Source organism: Argentina silus (genome assembly GCF_951799395.1).
Source record: "Argentina silus genome assembly, chromosome: 7".
NCBI classification, from domain to species: Eukaryota; Metazoa; Chordata; class Actinopteri; order Argentiniformes; family Argentinidae; genus Argentina; species Argentina silus.
In genome coordinates, this window is record NC_139661.1 from 23790625 (window position 1) to 23802098 (window position 11474).

General features: G+C 45.5%; 1 protein-coding gene across 2 annotated transcripts in view; it reads left to right on the forward strand.

Annotated features, from left to right (window-relative positions):
• Positions 1-4984, forward strand: part of plekha2 (pleckstrin homology domain containing A2) — a 10861-nt gene extending 5877 nt beyond the window's left edge. Inside the window, exons 6-12 of one of the 2 annotated variants that reach the window (XM_083673855.1) lie at positions 82-216; positions 391-471; positions 771-839; positions 1379-1449; positions 1618-1681; positions 2391-2468; positions 2826-4984. In XM_083673855.1, the coding sequence (XP_083529981.1) occupies positions 82-216; positions 391-471; positions 771-839; positions 1379-1449; positions 1618-1681; positions 2391-2468; positions 2826-3293 (966 nt within the window). In that variant the 3' untranslated portion in view covers positions 3294-4984. The remainder of the gene's footprint in view (positions 1-81; positions 217-390; positions 472-770; positions 840-1378; positions 1450-1617; positions 1682-2390; positions 2469-2825) is intronic. The other variant, XM_083673856.1, reaches the window with a different exon arrangement.
• The last annotated feature ends 6490 nt before the right edge of the window (positions 4985-11474 follow it).

The following is an 11474-nucleotide window of genomic DNA, read 5'->3' on the forward strand; positions in this document are numbered from 1 at the left end:
ACATCTGCTGTTGTTAGAAAGACTAAGTTCAGTTCCTGTCTCTGTGTTTTGACTGACTAGCTGAACTGCTGTTGTCTGCAGGTTCCTAAGGCTGGACATGGCAAGACAACGTCTGCTGTTACCACAGCAACCAGTGATACTCTCGGGGGGAAGAGGCAGCAGTCCTACAAGGCTGAGATCATTGGAGGAGTGGTGGTGCACACCCCCATCTCCCAGGTAACACCCCCATCTCCCAGGTAACACCCCCATCTCCCAGGTAACACACCCATCTCCCAGGTAACACCCCCATCACACCTCATTCTGTGGTCTAGCCCAAAGTGGTGGTGGTGATGATGATGATGATGGTGACGATGGTGATGATGATTTGGTGTGTGTGTGTGTGTGTTGCAGAATGAGGGGGAGGAGACGGAGGTCGGGGATCGTAGGCCTGGGGTGCTGAGGTGTGGCTACTGTGTCAAACAGGGCAATGTGGTGAGTACACACACACACACACACCCTCACACACACACACACACACATACACACACACACACACACACACACACACACACACACACACCCTCACGTTCTCTCTCCTTGTGTTGTTGGTAATAGAACCCTGTGACTCACGAGGCATCACGAGGTTTCTGACTCTAGTGCACATGAGCCTCTCTGGACTCACTGTTGCTGTTTTATAAGTCACAGAAACTCTCATTAGCTGATACACTTAATGACATTGAAGCTGCTGCAGTTGAAGTGTGTACAGTCTGAAGGACATGAGTGTGTTTCAGAGGAAGAGCTGGAAGAGACGTTTCTTCACTCTGGACGACAACACTGTTAGTTACTACAAGTGTGAGACGGTGAGGTCATAACTCTCCTCCATCCCTCTCCCCTCCCCTCTCCTCCCCTCTCCTCTCCTCTCCTCTCCTCTCCTCTCCTCTCCTCTCCTCTCCTCTCCTCTCCATGTGTCTGGGTGGTAACTCTGTTCAACTGTTTAGACCAGTGATGTGTAATTACCATGTCCTCATGTGCCTTTGCAGGGGAAATAAAAAACCAAGACAAAGCAATTTGGGGAAGAACATTGTCCTCTCTCCATTTTAATGAACCCACAGCGTGGTTTAACAGCGTGGTTACTGGGTTTCTGCTTTTGTGTGGATCTTCGGCTCGATAATTGAGTGTTTTGTTTCAAGCTGAACTGCGTGACAGATGTTTTTGTCAGTAGATTGAGACTTGCTTGTGTGTGTGTGTCTGTGTGTGTGTCTGTGTCTGTCTCCCTCCCTTCCCTCTTGGCTGTGACTCCTGTAAAGACGTCTCTAATGTGATTCTGTCTGTCTCCCTCCCCTCCCTCTTGGCTGTGATTCCTGTAAAGACGTCTCTAATGTGATTCTGTCTGTTTCAGGATAAGGAGCCCCTGAGAGCTGTTCCTCTAAGAGACATTCAGAAGGTCCACGAGTGTCTGGTCAAATCTGGGTGAGTCCAGAACCTTCTGTTGCTCTGATTGCCCTCCAATCTTCTAGAACCTTCTATTTCTCACACTGCCCTCCAACCTAGAAGAACCTCCCTCTCACTCAACCACTGAGCAGATATCTGTGCCTGAGTGCTACATTGGTATAATGCAGTCTTATCTATTTCTCTCAGGGATCTGCTGATGAGAGATAATCTGTTTGAGATCATCACCAGCTCCAGAGTGTTCTACGTCCAGGTAAATGTCCTGCTTCCTGTACTCACTTCCTGATCAAGCTGTGGTGTCCTGTGGTCCTATTGGCTAAGCTCCTGTGGTCCTATTGGCCAAGCTCCTGTGGTCCAATTGGCTCATGTCTGAAACTGGCCTATAGTTCATCGTGTTCACACATGCTGGAAACACTGACTCAGGTGCGTGCGTACGTGCGTGTGTGTGTGCGTGTGTGCGTGCCTGCGTGCCTGCTGCCTGCCTGCGTGTGTGTGTGTGTGTGTGTGTGGCACATGTGTTTGGGCCAGCTGGTTATGTTCTCTGAAAGCTCTGTCCCTAACGTGTGGCATTAGTTGTGTTTTTCTAGAAACGGACAATTTATTTTTGTACATTTGGACAAAAACACCCGTAACCATAAGAACAATAACATCCTGTGTATCCCCTCGGGAGAACAGCTGAGTTGACTGACGGCTGGGGTCACTCAGATCAGAGAGAGGAAGCGGTGTGGGGGTGTGTGTGTGTGTGTGTGTGTGTGTGTGTGGGTGGATGGGTGCGTGGGTACATGTGTATGTTGGCGCTGCCACTGTGTGGTATTGTTTGAGGTAAACACATATAGTGTTTGTAATAATGTAATAACTGTATGTAATAACAGGTTCAACTTCCCTACATAACACATATCTAAGAGGTGTGGGGTGAACAACAGCCCCATCCTGTTGTTTAATACTGATTGGTGTTTTTGCAGACAGACACTCCAGAGGACATGCAGGGCTGGATCAGAGACATCGAGATGAAGATCCAGAATTTCCGAGGCCCGACCAAGGTAAGGTCTCCCTCTTCTGCCTCTTCTAACTTGGTCAGACTCTCTCTTCCATCACCCTTTTCCCTACTTTCCCCTGTTCTCTCTCCCCACTCCCATGCCTGGACTAGGCGTTCTGTTCTTAGCCCAATCAGCTGTCTGCTCTCATCACCACTAAAGGTTGTGAAAACTTGGTTTGATGGACCATGTGACAGGTCTTGGTTTGATGGACCATGTGACAGGTCTTCAGTGTGTTCAAGAGTGAGAGTCTCTTCGCATCTCCTCATTCTCTCTCTCTCTCTCTCTCTGTCTCTCTCTCTGTCTCTCTCTCTATCTCTCTCTCTCTCTCTCTCTCTCTCTCTCTCTCTCTCTCTCTCTTAGGGGTCCATACGTGCCTCTTCTCTGTATCAACACAATAACCACGCCCCTGTTTTCCGTGCTCGTCAGGGTGATGAGAAGAAGCCCTCCTTGGTGAAGTCATGTTCAGTGGCTCCAGGCTGGCAGCCTTGGACTCCTGTGCCCCATCGAGAGGGCTCTGTTCTGGGTACACAGTACGAGGACAGCCCCTTCAGTTCCCTACCCACCTTGCCCTCTCTCACCACCAACACCTCCTCCTCCTCCTCCTCCTCCTCTTCCAACTCCTCCTCTTCCCTCTCCTCCCTGAACCCCACCCCTTGTGGGCTCCCTCCAGCTGCAGCTGTTGTCCTGGGGGACCCGGCGGGCTCAGTGGTCCCAGGCCTAGCCCTCTCCAGCGGGCGCAGGAGGCACCGCTCACAGCCTCAGCCCCCCAAGAACCACACCTTCCCCTTCACCCTGGACGATGACGGCATCCGCACCACCGACGTCTAGAACCAGCCACACCTAGAACCAGCCACACCTAGAACCACACCTAGAACCAGCGACATCTAGAACCACACCTAGAACCAGCCACACCTAGAACCACACCTAGAACCACCCACGTATAGAACCAGCCACACCTAGAACCAGCGACATCTAGAACCAGCGACGTCTAGAACCAGCCACATCTAGAACCACCGACATCTAGAACCAGCCACATCTAGAACCACCGACATCTAGAACCTATATTTGAGTGCCTTCATGGTTTGAAGACTTTTAACTCCTTTAACTTCTATTAAATGAATGTGACTAGTACGTCTGACGGGGTTGGGTAGTGACGTTTCACTTCCTGTCAGTGTCATGTGGAGAAGGCAGGTAATGAGAGCCGCAGAGAGATTGAGCTCAGATAGCAGCAGTCAGTGGTGGGGGAGTGTGTGTGTGTGTGTGTGTGTGTGTGTGTGTGTGTGTGTGTGTGTGTGTGTGTGTGTGTGTGTGTGTGTGTGTGTGTGTGTGTGTGTGTGTGTGTGTGTGTGTGTGTGTGTGTGTGTGTGTGTGTGTGTGTGTGTGTGTGTGTGTGTGTGTGTGTGTGTGTGTGTGTGTGTGTGGGAGGGGGGATTACCACAGGGTTGACAGTATTAGTATTAGGTGAACTGTGAAGGGGTTCGTTTTTGTGCAGTTTTTGTGCGATTTCCTTTGAAAACTTGAATGTAAAGTTCTCACAGGTACTCAGATGAAGACACGTGTCTACCAAGCACCCTCTGTTAGCATTAGCCTAGCATTCTCTTCTTTTCTCTTTTTACAAAAAGTGACCCTATTCAATCAAAAAGCTCAACCGGAAGTTGAAAATATTATTTTTTGAACCCAGCAAATACAGTAGCACAGTATGTCTGAATGAAAACTGAATTACAGTAGATATCGTTTTATTTAATCTGTGAACCCAGAAATGCTTGTGTTGATGTTGGTAACATTTGGTTGAATAGGGCCCAGTTTAGTGCTAGCAGACCCAGAGACCTGGCTCCTTTATGGTTCTACAGACAGAGACGTACCGACCGGGGATCAACAGCATCTTTATATCATGCTTCTGTCAGGCTTATGTATAGTTTTATTATGAATTCAAGTCATTATGAATGTGACAGACAGATATATGAATATCAGAACAACATATTAACTCTGATCAGGACATTGAACTGTGTTGGTACAAACATATTACACCCTCATCATTGCTATGCTAATTTTATGCTAGTTTTAAAGCCAAGCAAATAAGGTTTCAGGTACTAAGAAGCTGTTAGACTACAAACATTCAGATTTTTTTTTTTTAACCTCATCATTGTTGACCATGCATTTTTATAAACGTGATTTTGTTTTTGGTACGGTTAATTCAATTTGACTTCTTCATTTCAAGATTTGCCCTCTTAAAATTGAGAATGGTTAAATCCTTGTGTGGTATTTTCTGTGTAATTTGATGTATTTTGCTATTCTGGTTATTGTTTTTATTAACAACTAATGAATACCACAGTTGAGGTATCTGTGGTATTTGATTAGACATACATCAGGTACAATGTCTTATTCTGTGACCTCTGTTCAGCCAATCATCTGCTGCCTTACCCTGCTCACCTGGTACGTTACTCTTAAGCTTCCTGCCTGCCCGTAATGTTGATTAGATATTTTTAAGCAGACACATTAAAAGATAAGAAAAGCTTTGAGTTCTGTTGTAAAAGTGCCTTATTTGTTTTCCTGTGCAGAATCCCTGTAATCCACAGGAAGATATCCTATCAGCCAGCTGTCAAACACATGCTGCTGTCCTGCTCTCGTCTCGGCTGAAAAATGGGACAGTGCGCCATCTAGTGGTTGCATGCCAGGTGTGTCTGTGTGACACTGAGATGAAAGCTGTCTCATCTGAGTGACTGTGTGTGAGGTGTTTAAGAGTGTTTTTAAAGTTCAGATGGAGATTGGAGGTGATGGGACTTCAGGGCCTGGTAGTCTGCTTTTCCCATTGCGTGTTTAAAAGGGCAGTCGGAGCAGCCAACTGGAGCAGACAGAGACAGACTGAGGGTCAGACCACTTTGGCCTCACCACCCCCCACCCCCCACCCCCCCCACTCCAATACACAGTCCCTGGCCTGTCCAGAGGCTGTGTTAAGTGAAGTGTTTCACACGTCCAATGCTGAGACCCTTTGACCCGATGTTAAATAAGGCCCTCACGCCTCCCCCGTCTCCCCGTCTCCCCTCCTACCTTGGGTTATCCCTGCCTGGGTGTAGAAACAGCTGGAGTGAAAGGTCTCTTCAGTGGAGAGTTTTGTACCTTGGTAAAAGGCCCTTGGAGCTCCAGAAATGTCAGCTGTGTTGATGTGGGTATTCAGCCTGTTACAGACAGAGCTCCCTCAGGTACAGATGAGGTATCCAAGCAGAAGAACCTTAACAAGCAGGAGTCAACATTGGACTGACTGAAGGAGGGGTGAGGGAGGAGGAGGAGGAGGAGGAGGAGGAGAGAAGTGATGATGATGTGTATAGGCAGGATCAAATATCTCTCTCCACCAAAGTACAGTGCAAACCTGGAATAGTATCTGTCTCTCCTGGTAGTGAAGTTCTCTCCAGATATGTAGACATGATCTACTCTCCTGCTGTTGAAGTTGGAGTTCCTCTTCTCTGCTCTCACATGAGAGACTTTCTGATGCAGCTCTGAACAGATGTCTGTCCAGTGTGTCTTCTGAGTGTGTGTGTCTTAGTGTCTCTGGGCTTGTGTGTGTGTGTGTGTGTGTGTGTGTGTACACCAACATGTAAAGGTCACCTCGGTATGACGCCAGTGAGTGACAGGTTGCTCCCAGGGCAGAGACACACACACACACACACTGGTCTCCTAAATGTTAATGTTCCCACATGGACGCCTCTGTGCCCCTCTGAGCCAGACAATCCTAACTCCACACCTGTCTGTGATGTCACCACTTCCCTCAGGGGTAAAACAGTAACGAGGTGTGTGTGTGTGTGTGTGTGTGTGTGAGTGTGTGAGAGAGAGAGAGAGAGAGAGAGAGAGAGCAAGAGTGTCTGTTTTGTGTAGATAAAGGTTATACATTATTCCAGATGCAGTGAAAGTTTCTCTCTGTTCAGGAGGATTTCTTGTGTCAAGACTGACAGCTGACATGCGGTGAGTTCTGGAGCTCAATGGCTACAAAGCATCCAGGTGGTGCTGCCAACCAGTGGATGAAGCAGATGAGTTTCCCCTCTTCAATGTGAACTTGAGTAATAATTCATAAATGTCAGCCCTTAATGCTAAAGAATCGATAGAAACACTGACATTGGTTCTCGTTTTTTTGTTCTGTTCCTCTCAGTTATGTGGTGGGTCTGACTGAGGTCCACCACTAGAGGGAGCTACATGGCCACAAGTGGATGGTCTGCCGATACATGCTATAAGTGTGAATAAGTACTGTACGTGTGTGCGTGTGCATGAGAGAGAGAGAGGGAGAGAGAGGGAGTATGCTTGTTAGTATAATTGTATGGAGCAGAGTAGCAGAGTATGTCATGTACTAAGGTTTAATGATAACGTAAAACAGAGTACGTAATATACATAGGGTTTAATGATAACGTAAAACAGAGAGCATGCATGGTATATCTGGGAGGCCAAGTCTGGACGGCTGCCAGTCCCATCGCCCTCCCTGTTTCAACATCTGACCATGCTGCAGAGAGGGAGGGAGGGAGAGGAGGGAGGGTTGGAATGTGACTTGCCCTGTGTGATGTGATTGTTCGCAGAGAAATGGGTTGACCTTGCCCCCTGCTGCTGCCGCCACACACACACACACACACACACACACACACACACACACACACACAAACAAACTGTAGGTGTGTGAGACATGCCTGGTGAGTGCTGGGGATTTGGTACCCTCATCACTACTTCCTGTACACTCCAGACAGGGTTGAGAGGAACAGTAGAAGTTAGGACGGGACAGGGGATCCCTCCACCCCTCTCTTTCCCACAAGCCAAACACACATTCACAGGATCTTAAAGCTCCCTCAGATAACGGTTTTCACTATGAGATATAGTAATGGCCACTTGTAGATTTCATGTTGGAGAAGGTGGATAAAAAAAACCATTTCCCTTCGTAAATACCTCATTCTAGCTTTAGATTAGAAATGGTGAGTAGTCTATATATTTGATGAACCAGTACGAGGTCCGAGGCCTACTTCTGGATCCTGTCGGCTGTGCTGTGGGGTTTAGCTGTGGTGGGACAGGCCTTAGTTTTAACATGATCGATTCCACTGTCGGAATTTGGTTTAACGTCCTCAGATAAAACACACGGGCGCTGTGCTCCGTCCGCATCAGGACCGGGCCTTTGAACTTCTGCAGTAGGATCATGTCAAAATGCGGTTGATTTATAACGAGGCGGAGAATTTGTATTCGGCTATTTAGGACATTGTTTATTAGGTCTAAGCACTTGGTAATAAATTCGTAAGATTGCTTTTATTAACGATACAATCATGTAGCCTACATATCATTTTGCATTACACTTTGGTGTCTTATGTGGATAGCAGGCCTATAAACGGTCGATTTCAAATATAATAATAACCTCAACAAGTTGATCACAACCGGAGAAAAAAGTGATTGATTTTGCGTATCGAGATTCTGTCACTAATCCGCATGCTGTGATCAGCAAAACACTGATTAACCCATTTAACTCGCCTGTCCCTCGACTCTGCTTTACACTGCTTGATAATCGTGTTTTGGCTTTATTTTCTTAATTCATGATAAATTCGTTTATTTGACACTTTTCATATGTTGATATATTATAATATATAGCCTATAGGCCTATTATAAGTAGGCTATTATTATTATTATTAATAATAATAATAATAATAATAATAATAATAATAATAATAATAGTTATTATTACTATTGTTATTATTACTACTATTATTTGTATTATTACATGTGGAATGTAGGCCTCTTAATTTATTCGTAAATTCAATGGAAATGTATGGGGACTGGATGATAAAATCGTTTGCCCTGAAAAAAAGAGTGTGGTTCTGCTGCATGTTTGACTGCTTCATGTGAATGTTTAATTGGAACTGATATAGGCCTAGTTTTAGTTTGTAGTTGTATTTATTTGCACATACGCACATATATACACATATATACACATATACACATATATACACATATATACACATATATACACATATATACATATATACACATATATACACATATACACATATATACACATATATACATATATACACATATATACACATATATACATATATGCTATTCACACTTATCAACTGTAAGTGTCACAGCTGCTCGAGGAGAGCACCTGCAGGTCAGAGTGCGCCAGGGATGAGAGTTCAGAAGGGCCAGGGATGAGAGTTCAGAAGGGCCAGGGATGAGAGGTCAGCAGGGCAGGGATGAGAGTTCAGAAGGGCCAGGGATGAGAGGTCAGCAGGGCAGGGATGAGAGGTCAGCAAGGCATGGATGAGAGGTCAGCAGCGCCAGGGATGAGAGTTCAGCAGGGCATGGAGGCAGATTTGTGCGCGGGTGCAGAAAAACAAGTGGATCGTACATATTTGCCGTTGTTGTCATTAATTCTGCCTAATTTTGACGAAGCTGTAGTAAGCCTCTTACTGAATGCAATGGACTAAAGAAAGCTCGCGCCGATCTGCCTTGTGTTCCCCGGTCTGAACCGGAGGGTCGGTTCGCCACTCACACTAACCCAAGTGTCCGTCAGTCGCGTGAGCGGTGACGTGTTTGCCGTAGGCTACGCAACGACGGAAAGCTTTGTCATTACCAACAATCCCTCCACATACCCCTCTCACACACGGCACAATTCCCATGTCACTTCACCGCAGCCCCCCGCACAGACGCACAGGGCTACAGACCACCACCGAGGACTATTCCATTCAGACCGGAGACCTGGTGGGCATGCATGGAGCAGCATTGATCTGACGTCTTGACAGGGTAAGACACTTGCAGTTATTTGACATACTTTTTTGTTGTTGACTTTTATAAAGATTTAGTCTACTGAAAAATGGTAAAAGCGCGCAGAGAACTGTAAGCGAAAATTCCAGCAATTATAGACTAATTATGTAATAACGGGTACGAGAGGACCGTCGGTTATTGAAAAATAAGACTCTAAATCAAAACACTGTAATCGAAGAAACCCCCCCAAAGTCAACACCAATAGGAGACCACACAATACATCGACGAACCAAACACTAAACCATGTCTTTCTCACAACGCGTATCAACAATGCACTGTAAAATAAGACTCTTCCACTGATTTGTGATGTTGTGTGGGACTGGGAATGCGGGCCTGTTTCGTAGAAATGAACTTCACGGTTTATTCCGACTGACGGAGCTGAGCCACACCGAACGCCGGTAGCCTCGCGCTGAACCCTTCAACTTTCAACTCTTCTTGACTCCGCTCGAGAGCTGCGCGCCACCGATTGATAATATGGATCCACTGTAATCCAGTGCTTAGGTGGATCAGGGCTATGTATGTTTTACCCCTAAATCATGGATTAGGTGTGTGTGTGTGTGTGTGTGTGTGTGTGTGTGTGTGTGTGTGTGTGTGTGTGTGTGTGTGTGTGTGTCTCAAGTGGGAGATAGAGAGAGCGAGAAGGTATGTGAGCTTGGTTGATATACTAGTGTTATTTTGGCTCCAGATGCCTAATAACAAGGGAGGGGAGGGAGGGGTGGGTGGGTGGGACGGACGTCGGTCAGAGAAAACCGGATGAAAGAGTGAGTGACTGATGGCGGCTGAACTGAGGGCTCAATTATTAGTCGACTCGAAAGGTCCGCGACACCGACGACTCGCGTGAGAGGAGGAGGGGACGGGCAGAGAGCCGGGGTCCCCTCGGGGGTGGACCGGGGGTGCACCAGAGCTGGATTCAGACAGACAACGCAGACAAGTAAAAATCGTTGCCGCTGCAGCTTCGAGTGTTGTCTATAAACATAATTCACCGCCATTCTTATTAGAGGACGTGATGCTTATTGAAAAACATTTCCTGGCTGATCTGTGGATCTTTGGAGAGGTTGGATTTGCAAGGCGACCCTGGACATTGATCTAACACACACACACACACACATACACGATGAAGGATGACCGGGAACCTTTGGAAGGGACATAGCAGAGCAGCGCGTCTGTCTGAGCGGTACAGAACCGTGTGTGATCGTGTGGAGACATGAGTTCTTCAGCGGGTCAGTTCGACACAGATTCGCTGCTCGGCTTTTTTGTCTTCCAGACCTCATGGTTTCAATGCGCATGTTTGGAATTTAATGCGTCAACAAATACTAGACATGTTTCAATAATGTTTTACGTATGCCTATTATTGTTAGAATATATGATATAATTCTAATAATAACTATATAATTATATTTATAATTGCTGTTGTTGTTGTTGTCGTTAGATATCACTAGCCTATTGTCATCATCCATATGATTAATGCAGCCTACTGCCTACTGCAGGTCTATTATTATTATTATTATTATTGTTATTATTATTATTCTTGTATGATTATAATATTATTATCAATATTATAATCATATAATAATAGTATCCATAATTATTGTTATAGTAGTAACCTATTATTATTATTATTATTATTATTATTATTATTATGAACAAGGCCACTAATAGGCCTATTGTTAATACAAAAATAATTATATGTTCAGGCAGGACAATGTTGAGACGTTTCAGGCTACCAGTAAATTATTTTAAATGAAATATTAGTGAATCATGCTGCATAATGTTCTTCTGCAAACACGAAATGTATTTCTTTTCCCAACGTGTTTGACTATCTGGACTATTTCTCTCGGCTGATTCAACATTGGAATTGTCATTTTAGTATTTTGCAATCACCCAGTTTATTTTATTCTTGTTTCGTCTGTATGTAGGTCTATATTTTCTGTGAAATGTGATTCAGCGTCCGTGATTCAGTCCGCGTCCATTGCATGGTAATTAAGGCAGTTGAATTAATAATATCATGCAATGTAATAATCTAGGTTTATACAGGGCATGGGCTTTTATGGGCTTGTTACCCTTTGTGTTGTGTCTCAAAGATGTATAGGCCTTGGTTACAAAGGAGCAATGTAGACGTATTAAGTGTGTGTGTGTGTGTGTGTGTGTGTGTGTGTGTGTGTGTGTGTGTGTGTGTGTGTGTGTGTGTGTGTGTGTGTGTGTGTGTCGTGGCGTCAGGCAGAC